The 23528-nt window shown below is 43.2% G+C and overlaps 3 protein-coding genes across 4 annotated transcripts in view; 1 reads left to right on the plus strand and 2 right to left on the minus strand.

The window, feature by feature from the left end:
* The window catches only part of LOC119405306 (protein MTSS 1), a 79226-nt gene extending 75777 nt beyond the window's left edge, over positions 1-3449 (minus strand). Inside the window, exon 1 of one of the 2 annotated variants that reach the window (XM_037672134.2) lies at positions 3047-3449. In XM_037672134.2, coding sequence (XP_037528062.1) covers positions 3047-3124 — 78 coding nt within the window. In that variant the 5' untranslated portion in view covers positions 3125-3449. The remainder of the gene's footprint in view (positions 1-3046) is intronic. The other variant, XM_049418703.1, reaches the window with a different exon arrangement.
* Positions 3450-4598: 1149 nt separating this feature from the next.
* On the plus strand, positions 4599-16634 carry LOC119405314 (cilia- and flagella-associated protein 20). Its single transcript, XM_037672146.2, has 5 exons — positions 4599-4832; positions 4923-5002; positions 5113-5224; positions 11714-11902; positions 16470-16634. Exons 1-5 carry the CDS (start codon positions 4749-4751, stop codon positions 16584-16586), a joined length of 582 nt encoding a protein of 193 aa, XP_037528074.1. The 5' UTR covers positions 4599-4748; the 3' UTR covers positions 16587-16634.
* Positions 16635-18465: 1831 nt separating this feature from the next.
* LOC119405323 (protein arginine N-methyltransferase 5-like) overlaps positions 18466-23528 on the minus strand; it is a gene marked incomplete in the record, with an annotated part of 87508 nt that continues 82445 nt past the window's right edge. The window contains 2 exon segments of the mRNA XM_037672156.2: positions 18466-18736; positions 23329-23393. Coding sequence (XP_037528084.1) covers positions 18584-18736; positions 23329-23393 — 218 coding nt within the window.

Raw genomic sequence — 23528 nt, forward strand, 5'->3', positions numbered from 1 at the left:
CGGGATCGAACCCGCGTCATTCGGGTCAGCAGCCGAGCACCGTAACCACTGTAGAGACTATTTTACGGATGGGTTTCGGTTATGGGCTGTTAACCTTGCCGTTGTGTATCTTGCACAGCTAAACGAACAGTGCTACGATGGACGTACACATATAAAAACGGCTGGGTTGGTGCATTCCACGTTTCCTGACCTTAAAAATTTACGCCACGAGATACAAAAACAAGAAAACATTCGTTTAACAGCACAAGGTGGCGGCGGCCACATGTATTACGTAAAATCGTCACAGATCCACGGTGGCAGGAGTGCATGCGTTCGGATAAGCGCGTGCAGCCAACCATCAGCTGGGCTATATAGCTGGGCCTTGCGGGCGCACAGTCTATCGGGCGATCTGTGTGTTCGTCCATGCGCGTGAGCAATGTCGGCAATACTGAAATGTTGCGCAAATGCCAACAGCAGCAACAAGCAATGCATGCATTTATTATCAAAAACTGATAAAATCGTGCCTTTAAGCCGTCTGCAATACTAACTCACCCGTGTCCAAGAACATTTTTTTTTTTAAACTCCCGCACAATCTACCTTGACTGAAGACTAATGGAAGGAACTCGAAGGAATGAACACGCCAGTTTACGGCATACACAGATAAACATTGCGTTAAATTAACGACCATGCTGTTACACACACATCTCGCGATGAAAACAAGTCCTGATAACAGCATTTTTTTTTTTCCTTTTCTGTTTGCAGTTTTCATGTGAATGGACTAGTTTGGCCCAAGTAGCGCAGATATATATATATATTTTTTTATGCTGCCTCAGTACTCACAACGCCATGAAGGTCAGACATCCTTTCCAAGAATAACTATTTAATAGTTCAAAACACTTGCTATGGTTGAAGATTGGGCGGGTTGTTACAGCATACTGGATTGTGGACTGGTCCCTTGTGCCTCGGCTGTGTTGCACAATCCACTATCCATTATAATTCGTCACGGATGCAAATAAAGTTACAGCTGCGTATAAGGCCGTGGGGTTACAGTACCTCCCGTCCCCACTACCTAAACTTCATCAGCTGTGAGTTGCCTTGGAACATTAAAGCAATAAATATTTGCTAATTACAACGCAATAATTCTGACACATCAAGCAGATACGCCCCAGCACCCTTCAAGAAATTCCTCTACTGTTTATGTAGCAGATACACAAAAGAAAATAGCCCGAAACACGGTACAAGACAAAGAGCGCTTCTTTCGGATGTACAGGGTCGCTCACATCTAAGGTGAACACCTCAATAGTATTCAAGATCTCATAAAAGCTGATGGTTAATACATAATTTGGAAAATTATTGTTTATCGACATCATGATTGGGCTCCACATAGCGAACTTTTCCCTCGTGAAGTTGAATAAGCGTTCTAGTTCTAGCGGTTTGAATAATAAGGAGGTGTTCGCCTTAGATGTGGTCGACACTGTAGTACAAACTAGCTTGACAGTAAACCCTCGCGCGGGCTCTCAAACACGTTTTCACAGCGAATGTACCTGATTTGATGCTTTAAGAAGTTGAAATACCTCCAGCCACAAATTCTTGGAGCTAAAACATATATCTCACCAGTATACATTTCGGCGGCACGATCAAAACGCCGGCAAGTGCGAGTGATTCGTATTACCACACAGAGTTAAGATAACACCGTCATTTATTCACTGTTATCGTATACAGCTTTGATCGACTTATTTTTCACGCGTGCATAACAGTTCACAGCTGCCGTCATGGTCCACACTTGGGCGGACGGCGGCATCCTCCTCGACACCTGCTCAGAAAGCGAGGTGGCCTCATCTCATTCAGACCACGGCACATTGCGTAAATGAGAACACACCTCAGACAGCCTTGCCAGGCACACGCCCACATGCGCCCGCTTTTACGGTTTAATTGAAATCATGATACTACAGCCCATAAAAGGTAGGCGTCTCGAAAAACAGTACACGGGACCATGCATGAACTTCTCTGTTATCAACACAGCAACTTGAAATCACAGAACTTAAAGCATACGCAATAACTTCTGTGATCCCGAAGTTTAAGAGGTCTAAGATAAAGTTATTCCGCACGTTTTTAAACCGGGTATAGTTACAACATCACTAGGGAGCACAAGCAACAAACAGTACTGCTCGTACAAGCACACACACTTCAATTCATGACGGTTGTAATGACACTGATGACGATGAACGCCAACTTTGCGTTATTTCACTTCGCTTACACGAATACACAGAGACGCTGCTAATTGCTAACATCATCCAGTTCTCTCGTCACATGCCTTTTTCTTTATGTAACAGAACTAAAGTTTTTACATTCTCTACGGCTATGCGTACACACAACACAGTGCATCGAAAACCAGTTATTGTGGTAGCATGAAACGTTAAAAAATGTTTAAACTAGCCACTACCTAAACTACATTTCTGACGTCAAGGCCAACGTACAGCGAAAGTAATTGTACACACACTTGCTGGTCAGTCGTTATCGTTTTCTTTTCTCTTTTAAATCGCACAGTAGCAACGAAAACAATCCTGGGCTATCTAGCAAATGATAAATCAAAATTTACAAGCGCCTTCTCATAAAACAGCACACAGTAGGCAGATTAGTAGGCTACCGATCAAAAAGTGACGATTCTAGCGAGCAACGCTGATAAAACCTTTACGACTGCTTGTTCGGAGTAGCTTGTTTACAGTGTGTTACAATGTCACACAAGCACAGCATCGAGTCAATTTGTAGTGTGTGGTGCAAAATGCCCCAACGGTGTACTGTGCACCGGTCCGCGCATACGTTCAAAACATTTTGGACGCATGGAGACGAACAGTCTGAGAAGCAACGACGTGTTCCGCAATAAATCATTGCACAGAAATTCGTCGTTTACAGACATACGCAGGCACTGCGCCGGACCGTTAGGTACAAAGTATCAGTCCTATCAAGTACCAGCACATATAAACACTACAAATATTGAGTATTGCCGAAGCGCAGGCTGGATGCGCTGCAGCATGCATCGCTTGTATGCTTAGAAACATTCGCTCACCTTCAGGTCATTGACGATGTATTGAAATAAGCTGCCAAGCGCGCTGCAGTCTTTATCGACGTGCGTCTCGACTTCCATCGTTGATGAACGGCAGCACACAGCAGCGCGAACACTGGGTGTAGGAAAATGCTACTGCAATCCTCCGTGCACGAAGCGTCGCTTGGCCAATGGCGGCGTTGGTTCCAAGACTGGCTGGATGGACGCTCGGTGTCCACTGTCCGTCACCGAGCCCCGACGACCGGACATCGTGCTCGCTAATATGAATGTCACTTGCCGTTGAAGCACTGCACTTAGAACTTCGCGAAGTGGGCTCAGCAAAACATTGGACGAAACCGAAGCTAAACTCCGAGGGACCGCACAGGGACCACCGTTGTCCGGCCTAGAGCACGATTCTAGTCAATGGCGGTGACGTTAGTCACGTGGCCAAAAACCTGTCTTCCTATTGGTTGAGGCGAACCATGAGCTGAACCAAGCAAAAAAGGCAGAAACAAAATTATGCGAGAGCAAAAAGCAACGAAGAGAACAGAAAGGTAAAAAAATAATATAACGAATGGGCTAGGGGGGGGTTCAACTTACGGCGCATGCGCCATTCCCTCTGTCAGCGTCTAGGCGCTTTCTGGCAAGAGCACTGGGGATGAACGCGTTGAATCTATTCACTTCGTCCCTGCATCACAGTTCTTAAAACACTTGCGGCTCGCTATCTCACAAATTCGTCTTCTTAACCGTTTATTGTTTCTTTAACAGCTAACGATGATACCACGTCGTCATTTGCGCGCACTCAATGTGAAGGCGCTGTATATCACGTTCTTTTTTCTTTTTTTCTTCTTCCCTGTAATCGAAACATGCCCGAGGTTCTCACAAATATGTCTTTCTAGACTTCTTACTCGTGCTATTCAACGTTTTAAACAACTGAAGGCTATGTTCAAGCAATTTCAGCGGATCACGTGTGTTTTACCCATTCCATTTCAGGGGGCCGGCTTTTCACAACGCTCGATCGCCTCTAACAAAAAAAATAAAAGAAGCATAATCTGCAGGCACTAATACCTTCGGAAACAGTTCGTGTATCCCCATATTAGAGTGTACTAGAACCCATATTTTCATTACCTTCCGACGTAAGGTCTCTATGCCTTCCGAATACATTTAACCGTGATCTCTGAGGCTATGCAAAACCTGATGCTCGATTGGTTACCCTGCTTAATGAATATAATTTACACATGGGTTTCTCGTCTGTTTTACTGATCCAAGCAAAACCACACCATTGACAACTGAAGCTTACAGCGCACGAAAAAACACGGACAAAGAAGGACGTGACACACACAGGCGCTCCTTTGCCCGTGTTTTTTCGTGCGCTATAAGCTTCAGTATGACGTACCAACACGCGCAAAATGCCACGTTACCATTGAGAAGTCGTTCAAGCCTTTAGTTCTTTTAGCGACAGTAGCAGGTCGCGAAGGCTGTGTTTTTGGGCACTGCGTGCATCCAAATCATTCATGTTATGACTGCACTTTGCATTTTAGCCCTAGGATAAACTTATGTAGGCAACACTGTAACCCATCGACCCATGGTTGCTAAGGTTATTTTCACGCCGCACAACAAACATGCTCGTTGCCATGCTCATGTCTTTTCTGAACTGTGCTTAGTCCGTTGCACTCGCTTCTTGCTCACATATCCCGCTCGAATTCACATTGCTTAGGTTTTAAGCATGTTTAAAAACACATTTCAGAGTGGGTTTTTGTCGATACTGTACAGCATCGGAAGCAAACCACTTCAAATCTGGGACAAGAAGGTAAAACGCGAGCATGAATCGTGTTGAAAATCAACTCTATCGAGGTTTTTGCAGTGCTTCAGTTGTTTCAGAAACCTTCAACATTCACAGGTTAGAAATGGTCACATCAAAAGGATCACGGACAACGATATCCAGTCCTTCGTGCTCGAAATACTGGGCACAAACGTCAGGTGAGACGTTCGACTCATTACATTTGGTTGTCATCTGCTTCTCAAACTGGACTTGAGTGAGAACTTTGTTTAATTGTTATTTTTGTTGCAATTCTGTGTCTGCACTCTAGCACAACTTTCATCACGTGCCCCGCCGATCCTCGAAAGACGTTGGGCATCCGACTTCCTTTTCTCATCATGATTGTCAAGAATATGAAGAAATATTTCACATTTGAAGTTCAGGTAAGCAGCTAAATTTGTTGCTGTCTTGCGTCATCTTTTCGTTGTTAAACCCTGCACGTATCACAGCAGATGCAGTGAAGGCGGACGGGACACAACACTCGTGCTTTGTCTTCCGGCGCCTCTGTTTTCGTGCTGTAGTCTTAATGATTGTGCTAGCAGTTCATATTCAGGACTGAAGAACAGTTCCTTATGGTATAATTCGCAGATGCCAATAGGACTACTGTTGACGTAGCGGCTTTCAAGGGGTATAAGCGGAAGCTCAGCAAATAGTTGTCAAAGTTCATAGAATTTGGCTGAGCAAGCGTTGTCCTCGATCAAAGGGAACTTCGCCACCAGCCCCCATCACGTTTTTAACCTGTCCTCCTGTAGCGCCAGAGAGAGAGATCGCGGTTTGAAGTTGGGGAAGACTAATTTCTGCAACCTATGCAAGGAAAACTCCACGAAGTCTACACCATAGCTAGGTCCTTCAGCAGCACCCCTGCGCCCCTATATTAGTAGTCTCGAGTTTCTGACAGAGAGTACATAGTAAATGTAGTAAATGTTGCATTGGCCGGCTTGAACTTCGCTATTGCGGTATATGCCCTGATGTCACAAATTACGAAATCAACTTGCAGGTGTAATTAAGCGTTCCTCACAACTTTCAATGCCAGCATATACTGAAGTCGTTGCTGTAACATCTGGCTGGTCTCATGTGCAAAGAAAGCCTTGGTTTACTTTTCTGACAGCATGCAAATTGCATTATGAACGAATTCCATTCATTGTAGGTGAAGTTACATTTGCCCAGGGGCGTAGGCAGAAATTTTTTCCTGGGGGGGGGGGGGGTGCACCTCCTTGAACTGAAGTGGGGGCCGGGCAGGCAGATGCAGTCGAGTGTCATTTTGTGCAAAAAAAATTTCAGGGGGGGGAGGTTACGGGCCCGGTGTGCCACCCCCTGGCTACGCCACTGCATTTGCCATCTGACAGGGATGTTACAGTAAAGACAAGATAACATGACAAGCTCATTCCAAGTACAGGTTAAGAATCCTAGCAACGATCTTGTTAGATTAACTTCCAACAGCAACATTAGTGCCAGCTTTGCTGGTGGAATCACAGTGCCTTCGACTAACACTTGCAGCAGCAGCAGCCCACAGGCCTTCTTAGCAATCCATTCAGTGCTAAATTGACATGTGAAACAACCGATGCTTTTGATGGAGCGTCATTCTCTGCTCCTCACATGGATTGGATATGTACATGTATACAAAAGCATTGATTAGAAGAACAAAAGAGATGGAAGTGCAGGACCCATTAATACATTTTAGTGTGAGTGCTTGCAAATTGGATAATCTGTGCATCAAAGCAACGTTAAAGGGCCACTGAACAGGACCTATTGCAAATTTTCATCATGCACGGGAAGTTGCAAGATACTGTGTAAGGAATGTCATCCAGGCATTGGAGCCCAGGCTCAGCCTTTTTTGTTTTCCTCTTACGATTTTGCTTTGCAGGACATTGCAAGAGGTGGTATCGCATGTTCCGCATAGGATGCTTGACTGTAGTTGCATGACATGGTGAAATCAGCAGTGCATATTGGGTCAGCACTTGTGCATGTCACTTGAAGTCATTTGAAGCATGGGTCTCCCCCAAGAGGAAGGACGCATGGCCTTATTTGAAATTTAGACTTTATTCGCTAAACAGTCGTTCGATGCTTTGCAGGCAATCCACATGCTGCGCTTGTTTGTTTGTAATGTCCAAACCTGGCAAGGAGCCCTTTAAAGAGGCCCTCTAACACTTTTCGAGCCCTCGTTTTTTTTTTTAATGTAGACTAATAGTTGGAGGTGCCTTTTGCACAGACAGAAACATTGATATAACAATATTTAGTATTTTAATCATGCTAAGACTTCACTACATCACTGCCGACCGCATCAGCGTCAAGTGGCACTCGCCAGAAGCATTTCTGATGAAAGTGACGTTGCCAAGCGCTCAAACTGTAATTGGTTAAGTACAAAAATTGCACATTATTGCTTTACTTCTGCAACATTTTGCTTAAGGTCCATTTTGTATGGTTTGTTGTATTTTTTATATTAACGCAAACATATATGGTTGCTAAAAAAAAAAACTGAGACTACAAGACTTGATAGGGGCACTGGCTGCTTTTTAACCCATGGCCTCCTCGTGAAGTTTCGTTTTTTTATGAGCAGTACACTCCTGAATGTTATTCATGAGGTAAACGTGTCTTACCTCGGCGCATTGTTTTGTCTCCCCTTTTTTCCAAGAGGTGCGGCACAATGTTGTTTGTTACTGTGGTAACAGTGTGAACTGTGTGCTGGATGGGCCAGGCAACCACGGGGCACCAGCTTCCTCTACCCAGGCGTGATTAGTTGCACCGTGTTACATAGTGGGCAAGAGAAGTCAGGACACGTGACCCTGCGAAATTTGAGATGAGGGCACTCATATGTTTTGTTGCATTTGGAGTTTTCAGCACTGAATAATTTCACACTGCGTACCTTTTTTATTAGATTTATCTGTATTTATCTGTAGATTGTTTAGTCAACCCAATCCCCCAGTAAAAAAGAGGGGTTTGAAAAGTGTTAAAAGGCCCCTTTAATTCACCTGTGGTGCTTCTAAAGAAACCAACAGACAGTGAAGCTAAGGAAGGTATATAGGACATTATTTGTGGCTTTTAACTGTAGTATAGGAGTCTCCTTGCCAGGCATTTGTTGCGAAGCTCAAACCTGCTGCTGGTGTCCTGTCCATGCGCACAGGATACCTACAGACATTTAGGTGCTGACCCTGACGAAGTTTTAAAGTGTCTCGTAGAAAGGTGTTGGCCAGCCCTTGACCGGTTGTCCCAGTCAGGTGAAGCCTTGGTGATTATAGCCTGAAAGCCAATGGCCCGTCTTCAGTGCCCAGTCATGTGACCGATCTTCTTCATGGATTCTCCACTACAACTCTGCGACATGCAGCACTTTTCGCCTTTTCATCATGTTGTGTTGTGGTTCTCCTGAATTGGTTTCCTTCAGAGTTCTATGAATTCCCTACATTTTTTTTTCTTCTTTCTACCAAGAGCCCTCGTGCCTGTTTTTTTAGCAATTGTTTCATCTCATGTAGTCTCAGCACTAACTGTATGCTCGCATTTCAATCATCATTGAGGTGAGATATCCAGACAACAGTCTCCTGAGATGCTCAAGAAATACCTGCTTGCGCTGAAAGGCATGGTTTCTTGACGGACTGTCGCGACCCACTTTTACAGAATTTGCATCAGTCAATCAACAATAGATAGCTCTATACTCGGTTACAACCTAAGAAAAGAACGTAAGCTCCACCCACAAAACTGCGGCGCGCATGCTCTTCACCTGTGAAAGACAGTTGTGCTAGCTGGTTTCCATTCAAACCGTAAGTACTTTTTCTCAGCTAATGTAAATGCTATGCATATTAAAAGAGGTTCGTCTTTACTACATAAAATATTATGTTTGGGTGAGTAGCCATGTCAGAATTCCTGACGAAATTTACCAGGATGTTCTAGTTTCCGATCTAAAACATGTGACATGAATGTGTGTCTGTATGGGAAAATCAACCATCTGAAACACTCAAGAAGTGCTTGCCATCGCAAGAATGAGTAAGCACTGTTGGATGGAGCATTTGTGCAAATTCTCTCTGTAGGAGGGACAGCAATGGTTGTGGGTGAAGATACCATTTTTTCTGAGGTTGTAACCGAGTATAGCTGAGCGTTTAAAGTTTGCTCAGACTTGTGAACATTCCAGATTGGTTTAAGAAAACAAAAAGTATTTTTTAAGATACTTGATAGTCAACTTCTGTATTGCATGTACAGATGCTTGCAAGCCAAAGACTATAACGCACACTCCGTGAAGTTCTCAGCAAGGCAGAAGATTACCTTACTAATGCAGTTCGTATGAATAAATGCTAAAGACCAACATTCAGTTGGCATAGACGGGTCAACCATTCTTTCGAAACACTGTTTTCAATTTGTGTGTAGATTGATTGTTATTTAATAAAATGAAATTCATATTAATAATGAAGTCCTCTTTTTAAATTTTGTATTGAAATTTTAGCACCTGCATGCATCAGTGACACCACATATTTCAATGCTGAAAATGTTGAACAGTCCATGAAATGAGATGTACGTCCCGGTCATAGTGGCCAGTAGATGTTTTATATGCTTCACAATGTGCAAATATTTTGGTTAACTTTGTTTTGATAATTGGGAGCCCCAGTCACAGAGAGAAGAGCTTTTAGAGAAAGGTAGGCCTGAGCGATGTGCCTTTGGCCTGCTACTGGACAAGGGGGAAAGAGGCTACATCCATACTTCAGCGCACGTCATGATCTTGAGCACTTTCCTTTCTCGTTTTCTTTGATTGTGCATCTCACTTTAGTGTGATCATGAGTGCGGTGGTGTAATTCTAGAACTGTAGTGCACAGCACGGGCACGTCGCGGCACACTGCGGTGGCCATGTTAACTATGCAGCTCACTAAGCTCAAATCAGCCAATGGCCATATCCATGTGCTTTTCAATATATGACACAGTTCATTTTGAGTATATGGCATCATTTGTCTAGAGAAGAGAGAGCAATTTCTAGCTCACTGAAATTTAACTGTAAATTCCATGCCGCTTGCTGCACTATAATGTTTGGCTCGCATGTTCGCAGGAGCCTTGACAACCAATCGGCAGGATTTTCGGACCATGTTCAAGAAGTATTGCAGCGCCCCTTTAAGCACACCAATTTAATACACTTCCATTGCATTCTGTTTCCTTCTTGACATGGACTGATGACATTTTTATGTTGAATACCAAAGGAAAATATGTGTTTTGTATGCAGTGTTTCACTGTACCCATGCAGGAAGTTTCAGTGCTGTAAGGGAACGAACTCGAGCACACAGCGGTTTACATGACAGTGTGACATGCAACAAATCTTTTAATATTGAAAATCGTGTGAGAAACTGCTGTGACAACATGCATGTTCAGGAGGTGTATACCACTCGAATGAAGTGATCACGACTCACACCTTTGGGGCTGTCCAGTGGTGTTCACGTCAGTCATGTTCAGCTAAGTTGCACAGCACTCCAAGGTGTTTTGCAATAGATCTATGAGAAGAGCAACTGAAAGTGTCGATGGCACAGAACGCAGACGCAGGAGGCACAGAACGCAGGAATTGGCTGCAGAGGATGGCATACCAGGAATCTGGCTTTTGCTCTCCATCTATTGTAGTTTCAAGAATATTCTATGCCAGTCATAGCATAATGGCAAGCCAGTGCAGGAACTTCTGAGCAGTGTCACCACTTCTCATATTTGCATTTCTTCTGATAACAGTTGTCTGCAATTACAGCAGCTCTGTCTTATTAATAAAAAGTTTCTTTCAGCATGTTACCCACCTGAGACTATGGGAGAACAATGGAGTCATGCAATTAGATAGTGGGCAGATTTGTATTTGCTTGGCACCATATGACGGAAGCTATTATCACATTAAACCGTGCCATCTGAAGTCGACACTGTATTTTACTAAAGTGAAAATAGAAGGCACTTAACAGCTGTCGCTGTTCCTCATTGCATGGACAAGACAAGAATTGTGACAGTATGGTATTAACTGCTTGTTTGCGATTGGACCTCTGTGCACAATTTTATTTGCATACTGTTGTGAATTGTATGCATATAGCACACATAAGTGTACTGTCCAAAGACCTTGTTAGGTTGACAACTGCTAGCTATAGAAATGCTACTAGAACATGCATACTTTGTTGCAAGCAGTACTTAGTGGCCCACATGTGTAGTACAAGCTGCATCATAGGTAGTGGGGGCTCTTGTATTTTCAATTACACTCAAACCTCGATATAACAAACACGGGTATAACGAATTATCGGCTATAACGAAGTATATTAAGAATAGTCTTGTAATAGATGCAGTGTTAAAGATAAGCGTTTATAACGAATTTTCAGATATAACGAACTTATTTTCGTGGCAGATGTGACTGTTATAATGAGGTTTGAGTGTACTCTTGTAATTGTATTGAAAATACAGTACGTGCCTTTATTGGAGGGCGGATTACCTTGCAAGAAGTACAGCCCTCAAAGGTGTTACACCATGCTAATGCGCACATTATTATCACTACTTGCAGACCATTGTTAAGCATGCACTCTAATAATTCTAAGATCTCTGACTAGTGTGTAGTGGACAGGATGCATTGTATCAAGCACACACTAGGAGCAATGGTATTCTGCCCACCTCACTGGTGATCAAATTGCTGTACTGGTTCTAGCACTGAAGCACATGTGTGCATGCACAATTGAAACTTGCATTAACTTCAAAGAATGGTGCTGACCGAAATACTATACTCTTCACTAGTGTACAAAGAAGTAACTTCAGTGCAGTGAATTGACGTTTGACCAACTTAACAAACATCTATTAAACATTTTGTAGGCAGACTATACTGATGATTAACCTTGTGACTGTGCTTTGAGGCCTTGAAGCGGCCTCAACTGAACCTGTGTCTTACCATACAGATCTTGGATGACAAGAATGTTCGTCGGCGCTTCCGAGCAAGCAACTTCCAAAGCACAACGAGGGTAAAGCCCTTTATCTGTACTATGCCAATGCGTTTGGATGAAGGCTGGAACCAAATTCAATTCAACTTGGCCGACTTCACACGCCGCGCCTATGGGACGAGCTATGTGGAAACATTGAGAGTACAGGTAAGCACCCTCTTCTTACAACAAATTGGCACATCGGTGAGTTTTCAATTGTACATAGTAAATTAGTGCCCTTTCGTACACACTCTCTCTCATGACCATGTTTAAATTGTACACTGAAATTTGGTCCTGCATGACATTAAAGCTGCATAACTCCATCTAGCATGCTGGAGTGTGGAGGCACATTAATTATGACCTATATATTAGCTGTGTGATTATTCAGACTGCAGGGGAGCCTCACAACAGTGTCCAGGAGTCTGCACTGGTGTTCTCACCAAGTTTTCTAGGAGTACTATGGCTCTTTCAAGACCATGAGGCATCCTGTTTGTAGAGAGTTGGCCCTTAAAAATTAGCATCAAAGCTAGTGCACGAGATGCAAGCTGCATTTGGTTTCTGCGGTGGGCACACTATTTCTTGAATTTAGCAGGGAGCCCCAATACCTTTCCCAAAAAACATGGTGGCACCTGTCGAAGCGACAACACTTGTCAAGGACCAAGCTGGCCCGGTTTCTGATGATGCTATTAATGAATACTGGTATAGGCTATCACGTTCTCCCATCTTGCGCATACAGCAATGTCCGTTGGAAAAATAGCCACTATTTTTAAAAATGGGTGCTGAATTGAGAACTTGTAGGCCTAATGTGGCTGGCGACTCATAATTGGATTGCCGTGGCTGATGATGGCGATTCATTTAGGTTCACATAATAACTGATTGCGATTTCCAGGGAATTCATTACCTCTTTTTTTTTTTTAAATATAATTTTAAACAATTTGTGTACTGAAAGCAAATGTCTGAAGTGGCTTTTAATAATATACTATATCAGCTTCCCTCTAGCTGCTGTAGTGCTGTAAGTGCAAGACACAAATTGTGAACATAAAACCCAATGCTGAATCTTGTACCTCTTGTGCAACTCAAAGCCAGCATACACAAAGCACTTTGGGGCCCCAAACATTTGCTGCTCCTATTCTAAAACTAATGTGTGTGTCACAGGATTGTAGATTACAAAGCGGAACATGTGCACTCACACCGACATTGTTTGCCATAAAAATCCAGTCCCATATATGATTTTAGGCTGCGTTAATTTGCTAAAGAAATTCATGGGTTTGCAACGAAACAAAACAGTTCCAGGAGTTTCAAAGGCCTTGGAAACATACCTTTAAACTTCGAGGGTTTTCAAGGATGAAGTTGCATCAAATAATGTGTGACTTGGTTTAACCTTAGTTCCAGAAGTATTGTAGTAAAAATATAGGCCATAGCTGTTTCATAGAAAGCATTGCATACCAAAAGTAACTCCACTATTTTTATGCATAGTTATGTGGTGCTACAGCTGTGCGATTCTAAGGTAGCTTCCACAGCCTGCAATGTATACTACAATTTCAAGGATTGTGGCTTGCAGAATTAGCTTAATAATAATAATAATTTCTTGCGTTTTGCTTGCCATAACCACTATACGATTATGAGGCACACTGTAGTAGAGGGCTCTGGAAATTTCAACCATCTCTAACATGTATCTACCATATAAGGGTGTTTCAAGAAATGAGTCTGAAAATCCTCTAAAATCAGGGAAATGCGATATAAACTCGCTGCCTTTACAATTGCTACTTCTGTAGTGACAGGCATCTTAAGATGGTTAAAGGCATCATTTGGGACGGTAATTAGGAAAGTTATATTAATTAACTTTTTAATTAATGGAGTTAGGCAGTTATGTCAAATGGGAGAATTGAAGTTCTTTATGCGAACAACCCATCACAGCTTTGAGATAAAGAAAAAGTGACCTCTATTAATTATTGCAGCGTAATGAAATTCAACCAATTTCAAGGGCGAAACCGAAACCGAAGCACCGATGAGCGCAACAAGCAGACGACCAGAATGACGTCACTGTTCAAGACGAGTACAGAGGTGTAGTTCTTCAGTGTTCGTTAATGTATGTGCGCCATGCGTGCTATAATAGCAAGCGCAGCCCGCACACCAGCACAACAAAGTCGGTTGATGCTCGATATAACGACGCTCACTCATTCTGGACGTCTCAGAAGAATATGGCAGTTGAGCGCTCCCGCCTTTTGGTTTCGGTTTCGCCGCTGCATTTGGTTCAGTTTCATTACTTTGCAATTATTACTAGAGGCCGCTTCTAAGAAACCTCAAAGCTGCAATGGGTTCTTCGCATGAAGGACTTGAATTCTCCCATTTGACTTAACCTCCTACCTCCACTAATTAAAATGTTAATTAATCTAACTTTCATAATTAGTGTCCCAAATGATGTCCTTAGTTATCTTAAGATGCCTGCGGCTACAAAAGAAGTAATTGTGAAGGCGCCGAACAAATATCGCATCTTCCTGATTTTTTAGTGTTTTCGGACACATTTCTTGAAACACCCTGTATAGACCAATTACCAGACGCGCTCCAGCGCCGGCATCTTGGACTGATAACGCTGCAGTTTTGTATCCGTATCAAATAAACGAACAGTGCTACGGAAGACTCGCACGCACGAAAACGCTTGGGCCGGTAGATTCAACGTTTCACGACCATGATCATTTCATATTGAGACATAGAAAACTGGCCAAACGATTGCTTATCAGCCCAAGATGGCGGCGCCCATGAATCGAAAATAAAATCGTGCATACTCATGTAATGGCTGCACCCAGAACTTTGTTAAATTCCCCCAAAAAATGTATTTAGAAATTACCCATATATTAGCTGCACCCTTGATTTTTGAGAAGGTTGGCAGTGTTATCCGTTGTGTGTTGCAAGAATTCAGAAGCCTTTTTTTTAGAGCTGTGCGAATAGCAAAATTTTCGGTGTGAAGCGAATTCGAATAATAAAGATTGAGTGCGAATCGAATCGAATAATTTCGAATAATTTTCGAATATTTCTCAAACATTTTTCGAATAATTCGAAGTGAAATTACATAAAAAGTTGCAGAGAATCCCTAAGTATGTTCTTGTGAGATGGCAACATGAAAGTGTTTCTTTTCGCGAGGTTGATGAAGCGCTGGTGGGGTCATATTTCATAGTTGTCTTTCTTATCAAGAGTGAGGCAATGTAGAGGCCGAATTGTATTTATGTACATGATTTGGTGCAACCAAAGAGTTGCCGACAACACTTTACACGTCATAGGCAAAGATGCCATTTCCTCAGCCTCTCCTCCCCTTTCAACTTCTGTGGAAGCCCAACTGATGTGGCGGACAAGGGTGTGCTCCCTTCAAGTCCGGAGTTCCAAATCTGCCTCGTAGACATCGATATATACTATCTGAAATTTTGGATGCTAAAAACCTTCGGCGTCCGATATTTTGGACTTCCTGCCCAAATTTCAGGTCCAAAACAGCATTAAATGAGCCCCCAACTCTGCCACATCTTTCATCTCCATGTTGGAACCAGCGTTTTCTTGAGTTATTGCGACCGTAGCGGAGCTTGAAAGGCAGCTTTGCCGCAATACAGGGGTGTGATGAGGTGAAGCATATTGAAAAAATCTAGGGACTACTTCCAAACGGACGTTGACTGTCTCTTGGCTAAGTTCGACCGTAACGGAGCTTGAAAGGCAGCTTTGCCGCAATACGGGGGTGTGATGAGGTGAAGCATATTGAAAATCTGAAGGGGTCACTTTCAACCGGACGTTGACTGCATTTGTCTTTGGGAAGTTCGAATAGTTCGAATAGTAAAATTTCAGTGCGAATCGAATCGAATAGCAAACACTATTCGAAAAATATTCGAAATTTCGAATATTCGCACACCCCTACTTTTTTTTTTTCGAAACGCCTGACCAAGTAGTTGGAAGTTCGAAATCGATGAAATATGTGTGCGACGGTGGTGCTTTCAAGAAGGTACACTCAGAAAAAGAAATGCACAGAAGTGCACTTTCGAGGCAAGCACAGCATGCTTCCAAACATAGAAGACTCATTTCTGTAACGCGTAACAAAGATGCGGAGCGACAGCTTCATGAGCATGAAAGCGCTCGACACCGCACGAGAGAAAGGCATGCCGGTTAGAGCATTTAAACGAGCAACGGATTGCACTGAAAGAATTTCACTCTGTCGCATTACGACGTGCGAACATCTGCCTCGAAGCGAAAAAAAAAGTTCTTTTTTCCCTTCTCCCAGTACAAACGAGTACTGCAGTTAAGTAAAGGCAAGTACCACTGGAAATATTTACGAAAAATAAATGTTGTGCTATTTCTCAGTGTAATGGCCGCACCCGTGAGTTTCACCCCAAATGTCGGAAAAAAACCTGCAGACATTAGACGAGTATATATGGTAAATCTAAGTACACGGGCCTCTCGCATTTCGCATCTATTGAAATGCAACCGCCGTGGCTGGGATCGAACCCACACCCTTCAGATCAGCAGCCAAGCGCAGTAACCACTGCGGCTGCAGAAAATGTAAGACATTTGTGGGTTACTATCTTGCACGGAATTCTGTAATTCACCTATAATTTCTATTATAAGGAGTTGTGTCATAAATTCAGTGGACACATTGGTAAGTGTGGCTGCTTGTCTCGGTGAATTGTTTACAAATAGCCATGCACTTAAAAGGAGGTCCTGTGTAACACACTGCGAAATTTTCATTTCTACTTTTCAGATCCATGCAAACTGCCGTATCCGGCGAGTGTACTTTGCGGACCGCCTCTATTCTGAAGATGAGCTGCCTGCAGAGTTCAAGCTGTACCTGCCAGTGCAAGCTAGAGCTAAAGTTTGAAGTTCTTTTCAATGACCATTACAGTCACATCCTCATGTACAGCTCTCATTTCACCATTTTTTTTTAAACACATGTACGTTAGTACCTCTTGATCAGTTATTCATAGTGTCAGATTGATTGTTTTGTGTCAGCAAGAAAGCTGCAGTGGGTATTATTACTTCGATTTGTTCCTCTTTTAAGTACACCTATAAGGCGCACTTCACCATGTTATTATTGCCCAGAACTTTTCTAAAAACTGTGAATAAATAAACATTGCACAAATGAGGGTTTCATCAAAGCATGTGTATGTTCAAAGCCAGCACTCCCACTGTAGACTTACGTGTGAACAAGTTGAAACGCATAAGGCATAGTGGCTATTATCGCAATTCACATACGAGGTAAAAAAAGGTTATAACAGTGTCGTGTTCTCATTATGAATTTCAGCAATATGAACATTTACAAACTATTCATTAATTTGGAAATAACTAACTGGCTGCAATCAAACATGAAATGCTAGCAAAGGTGAAAACATTTTAATCCTGGTGTCTGTAATGAATACGAAATATCCAAGGTTACAAAGACATTATGTTGCTCAGTAAGCCTTTTGACTAATCATTTACCATTCGTAACCAACAATGACTTTAGTCATGTGAATAAACTGCTTATCTACTTTTAATATATTCCATTGGTGTTTTAATAAGCAATGCTTACATGCTCCTGATGTGAAAACTGTTTTATACTAATTGTGAAAGCAGCTGTTCCTTATTTGAAAGGTGTTCAGTTTTGAAATGGCTATTTGCATACCCCTACTAAATTTATTTTAAATTATTACTACAGTAGAACCCCGCTGTTACGTTCCTCACTGCTGCGTTTTCCCGGCTGTTACGTCGTTTTCCGCCGGTCCCGGCATAGCTCCCATAGGATACAATGTATTGGGAACCCCGCTGTTACGTCGTAACTGTCGGACCGTTCCCGTATGATACGTCGCGAAGTGCGCCCGGAGCCGACCGAGTGACTACCAAAGAGAGCGGCCATGGTGCATTTTCACGCAGCTTGGCCTCGTTTGACCGTAATATCAGCCGCATGAGAGGCACAAGCAACAGAATCTTTCAATTGATGCAAACAAAAGCATGGCCTTCGAGATTCAAATTGCAAAGATGGCGTCTATGACGTAACTGCTCGCGAAAGCAAGGCCTTCGAGATTGGCATTTACTATTGACAAAAGCATAGCCTCTGAGATTTGCATTGCACAAACATGGCGTGTATGACGTAATTGTTTGCGAAAGCAAGGCCTTCGAGATTGGCATTCACTTCTGCCATCGCATTGGCGTAGACTCATCATCATCGTTATTTGTCGGAGAACGGGAGGAGTTCGAGCTGGTTGGAGCTCGCATGGTCGTGCGTGCGGTTCGCGGTCGGACTCGCCGCGCCGGTCGTTTGCGTGTGCTTAGTTCTTTCATGCCTACAGCTGTTGGTGTTAAAAAAATCACATACGTTGATTACATTTCTGTGGATGAGGCTGTCCTAAGCTCCGCGTTTCTATCCATGACTAGATCGCGGCTGAGCGTGCCAATTTTCGTGCTGCTCGTAAGAATTGAAATAAAATTCTGTACCACTAAATATTTTGCCGTTTTTCCTGTTTTTCGGCTCTTACGTTTCCCGTCTCTTACGTTTATTTCCTACGGTCCCTTCAAAAACGTATCAGCGGGGTTCTACTGTATATGCTACTGAATGAATTGCAGCAGGAATGGTGATGTTGTAAATGGAACAGCCAAAATTCACAGGCCATGATGAGAAGCCATGCAAGTAGTAACGGGGGCTTTGGTTGCAGTATCAAAAAAAGCTTTTCCAAACGCGTCCACTTGTACCACAAATGTTTTAAAAGCAACAAAAATATTTACAACACACTACAATTTTTTATTTCATTTCAAATTTCATTTTACTGTTGCTTAACAGTGTACAAACACAAAATGAGCCTGTGCATTTCACATTTACATTGCATACCAGGGCCTGCTTAGTCAAAGTCCTATGGTGTATGAGCGACCACATGGATTGTGGAGAGTTCCAACTTCAGGCTCTGACACCAGCCACTCATACCACACTTTGCGTGGAGTCACACAACGCCAGAAGTGCACCTCTACTGTAGCACCCTTGTGCAGACGGACGGGTTCCTGTTAAAAGAAAGACACCATCATTATGGATGTCATCAATAACCTGCACAAAGGTTTTCAAATGTGTCCAATGAAATCAAGCTGTGCACTTGCCTTGTTCACTGGCCCTCTATTTCAGCTTTTTATTTTTATTGAAATAATTGCTGTGCTGATGTTTGTTTTCTTTTCACAAATGGCTACACAGTAAAAGCTTGACATACCCAAGTCAGTAAAATGGGCCATTTACTTTACAGTGGACTCTAAGTAAACGGAAATCTCTTAAAGGGGCCCGCAACACTTTTCTAAGTAGCCATGGAATGGCTTCACTAAAGGAGCTTATTTCCTCACAAATTGACCACTGCAAAAATTTTTAGAATCAGTCTAGTACAAGCGGAGTTACAAAGATTTGTTGCATGCTGGAATTGCTTTCACTCGTCCCGACAAAAGCGCTGGAAACTAAGCAGTAAGGGGTGGCACGGGGGAAGAAGGTACGTCACGCGCGCCTAGTGACCTTGAGCACTTCTTCTTTCTTTTTTTTTCAAGCGCGCGACATGCTTTCAGTACGATCGCGTGTGCCCGTGGGCAAGTGACAGCCTCCTGCGGCGGCCGCAGTAATTACCGAGCGCGCCATGTTCAAATCAGCCAATGGCGTGGAACATGTGTTAGTGATGCAGTGATTCTGAGTCAATAGCATCATTTGTAGAGAGAAGAGGACGCGATTTTTAGCTGACTTTGAAAATTTATTGTAAATCCCAGGCCGCATGCTGCACTATAATGTTTGGCTTGCGTGTTCTCGGGAGCTTCGACCACCGATCGGCAGCGTTTTCTGACTATGCTGAAAAAGTGTTGCAGGGCCCCTTTAAACAGAACTGCTGCTTAAATGGAACAACTGATTCTGATATGATTGGTTTTATACTTGAATACTGAAGCCCTGTTCATCTCACAGTAAATGGAACTCGTGTTAAATGGAACACATTGTCCTGGTCCCTTCATGCTCCACTTAATGAGAGTGAATTGTATGTTGAAATTTGACCTTATAGTCAAAGTATAGTCGTTGTAGGGTTCTTTTTACATGGAATAGGCTACATTTTATTCGGGATTTTTTTTTTCCCTTCAAGATCTAGCAGTGCATGTTGGCAGCCATGGCCAGCTGCTGCTGGAAAAGATGCTGCTACGCCTTGCTGGCCATTCTGTCACAATGCATGAGATTATGAAATGTTTGCAAGAACCGTATGTAATAACATTTTAACACTGGCAACCATAGCCAGAGGTGCCACCTTTTGTGCCACAAATTTAAAACTCAAAAAGTAATTGGGAATGATGCAGCAGGTGAAAAATTTTTCAGCATGATATTTTCCAATGCAATGCACAGCATGTGATGTTGTAATTTGCACAATTAAGCATTTTTAATAAATTTTGCAATAGTTATGCAGTGATTCCACTCCTGCGCCAACTGCGCCAAAGTGCGCCAAGTTGTATTTACTGCGCCATCCTGATAATATCGACGTAATTTGCGCCAAACTGCGCCAAAGTCTCGGGTTTGGGGGCGTCTATCACCGGAAATCGCACCGCCGGCGCGTCAGAACATGTGCAGCTCGATCTTGGGGCTGCCAATAAAGTCGCCATCATGGACCAAGAATTATTCCGCTGAATAAATAGCGCTCGCGCGTGCGTTCCGAGTAAGCCACGATGCCATGCATGGTGCCGACGCAGCTTCTGTTCTGCAAGTCGGCTCGACAGCAAAACGCGCTATCCGCAGAGGCTCGTGACGTCTAGGCCTATCGGTAGCGAGAAAGTGCGACGGCGATTCATCGGCGGACGTCGTCTGTTCCAGAAATGCTGCTGATAGCTCGTTTCAAGCGTCGCACGGCACGTAAGGAAAGCAATGTTCAGTAATAACTACATGAGTGCCGCTAAAATGTCTGTCACTTCTGTTTCCGGACATCGCGGAATGAAATCTGGGATCGCTCGCAGTAGATATATGGGACAATATCGAATTTTCCTTGCTTCGCGTTTATGGAAGAGCACGCGAACGGTGGAAACGCGTTGACACTTTTCCTCAGATATACTTTATCCATGGATCTTCATCCAGAACAGCTTTTTCGTAATTCCTTCCACCAGCACGTCCGAGTTTGTAATCACTTTGCGGTAAATACCCCCTAAAAGGCCCTGCCCTTTCGAGCTCACGTGCTAGGGTTCCAATTCGAATTTTTTGCTTGCTTTTTTAAAAATGTCATCTCATTAGTACAATCATATCTCCTGGTCGGAGCAGCCGAAAATGCGCAGCTGTCAGTAGCGGGCCCGTCGCTGACGGCCCACAGTGAAGCGGCTACGCCATGTTACACGTCCGCCCCTCGCTTTCGGGGTCAGTAGCTAACGGTTAAAAAAACTCAGTTTCGCTTAAGAGCGAAGCAATGAATGCGATACCAAAAATTGTATTGTGAAACGAAGTAAGACTAGCAGCTAACTCTTTTCGATCCGATCTCGCGTAACTCAACAAAACGCTGGTTTAAGAGAATATGGCCCCTCCAGGAACCGAGGCGTTTTCTTGCTCTGAGTTCTCTAAACGCGAAGTAAGCGTTGAGAGCACAGCAAGTTTACGAGTCGTCTCCTGATGCCTTGAGATAGCGCGCGCGCAAGCGACTGCGCCCTTCGAAAGATGCGCCCCCCCCCCCCTTCCGCTCCCCTGGCGTCCCTTCATGCTCCTTACGAAAGACGGGCGGGGCGTTTCCTCTCTGTTTGATGAGCAGGCCCGCACGCGGGAAGATGTTATCTCATGCGCTGTCCGTGCGGCGGAGACAGACGGCCGGCTAGTTTAATCTCCGCTTCAGCCGCGTTCGTCGCCAGCACTCGCGAGCTTTTACCTGCGGCTAGAATGCGTGTGGTGATCTTATTAATTTGGACTTTATACAGAAAATTACGGCAACGGCGACGGCAAAAATCCGCCGAGAGTGTCCATATAATCGCTATTGCAAGGGTCAATGTACGGGGCAGATTTTGCGCCCCCCCCCCCTCTTAAGTGATTAGGGGGGGGGGCGCCCCCCCTGTGCGCACGCCTATGCTCCTGAGATGATTTTTTCCATGAGATTTGCAATGAATCGAAATATTTCTAGCCTTCATAAGAGCCCCATAATAATACTCAGGTGCTTGAATGTTAATGTAATATGCTTCTGTATTGCACTCCAGGATGTAAAATTCGCTGCTCCAAAGTGCTCCCAGATGCAAAATTATCTGCTCCAAAGTGCTCCAAGATGAAAATTTTGCTGCTCCAAAGTGCTCCAAAACGGAAATTTTGCTGCTCCAAAAATTGCTCCAAATCAGAAGTCCTCGGTAGCATCACTGGTTATGCCAACTGGCACTGAACCTGCATTGGTGAAAAAAATGCTTTTCAGCATTTTTTCCCAGATGTATATTTCAGACAACTTGCTGTTTTTCCTGACCAGATTTTGCTGCGATGTGCCTTTCTTCAAAGTTCGTCACATGAAGTTCCGGCCTGATGTAACACAGCGGCGAGATTTCCTGCACCCCCAGCGCACTTCATTTCGATATCCTGCATTGGGGCCTTCAATTTTGATGAATATCTCAAATTACGCGTGTTTTGGGGGATTTCTAAAAAATGGGTGTGTCAAATTGTCAATTCCTACAGCTTTCCACATAAAAAGCCTAGCGTTAATAAATAATAAGTTAATTAACAGGTTTTTGTTAATTAATCACTTCAATGCAATGTTAGATACAGCAAAGTATTTCTGCTTCGATGTAGAGTTTGCGTGCAAAGATGACAGGTGCCAGACTGCCACAGCAATTTTATGAAAAATCTGTATTATCGAAAAAAAAAAAAAAAAACATCCTGTATATACCTGCCAGAAAGGAACATTGTGTGGATACTTCGAACAAGAGAGGAATTAACATCTTATTTTGGCACTACTAGAATGGAGTAGAGAGCCGGCCATGTGCCTTTTACCACTGCTTGATTTCAGCCCTTTTATAAGCAGTTATCAGAAGTTTATTGCTTGAAAGGGTGAGGCCCAAGTTTTGCAGAGGGGCACACGTTCCACCTTTGCTCATGGCCTCAAGTTAACTGTGTGACAAGTTTTCACGTGCTTGTTTGCCAGATAACATAGCAGTGTATAAGAACTATTACATTTTTTAGAAAAAGATCAAGTAAACCATGAGTAAATGCTTCATGCCTCACGAATGGTTAAGATCAACATAGAACATTAATTTCTATTCATGCTGACTGCTTTTGTTTCAGGTGTTAGTGGCTTTCTAGACCCTTTTCTTCTAATGTCACAGAGTGTACACTACGATATGTGTGAATGTTTGCACCAATTCCTTCACCCATCTTGCTTACATTCCTTTAAGAATCATGGAAGACCACAATTTTACACGTCACGTCAACTTCACAACTGGATTGCACTGGCTTGCTCCTATGAATCTCTACATTCGCGAGCTCAGAAATTAATATCATACATCTTGGCAGAGCATTCAAGTTGCACCGAAATAGAATGTGTTGCCTTTAGGCATAGACTGCTACATTACCGAAATTCTACAGCCCGAAACTCAAGTAAACCACAATTGTGTCACCGACATTTTAATGAGAAAATAGGTCTTACCTTGATGGGGAAAAATATGGGAAACCAGCTGAACATGCCAGGGGAATGAGAGTTTGGACAGATGCCTGCAGCAGCAAGAGTGGGGAAAAGAATTAGTTCACATGCAATATCGGTTAACCCTGTGTGAGGCACAACCTTCAAAACAAAATTTTTTTTTCTTAAAATCAGCAGAACATTTAGAATGACTTAAGAAAATGTTA

Source organism: Rhipicephalus sanguineus, chromosome 1, assembly GCF_013339695.2.
Source record: "Rhipicephalus sanguineus isolate Rsan-2018 chromosome 1, BIME_Rsan_1.4, whole genome shotgun sequence".
NCBI lineage: Eukaryota > Metazoa > Arthropoda > Arachnida > Ixodida > Ixodidae > Rhipicephalus > Rhipicephalus sanguineus.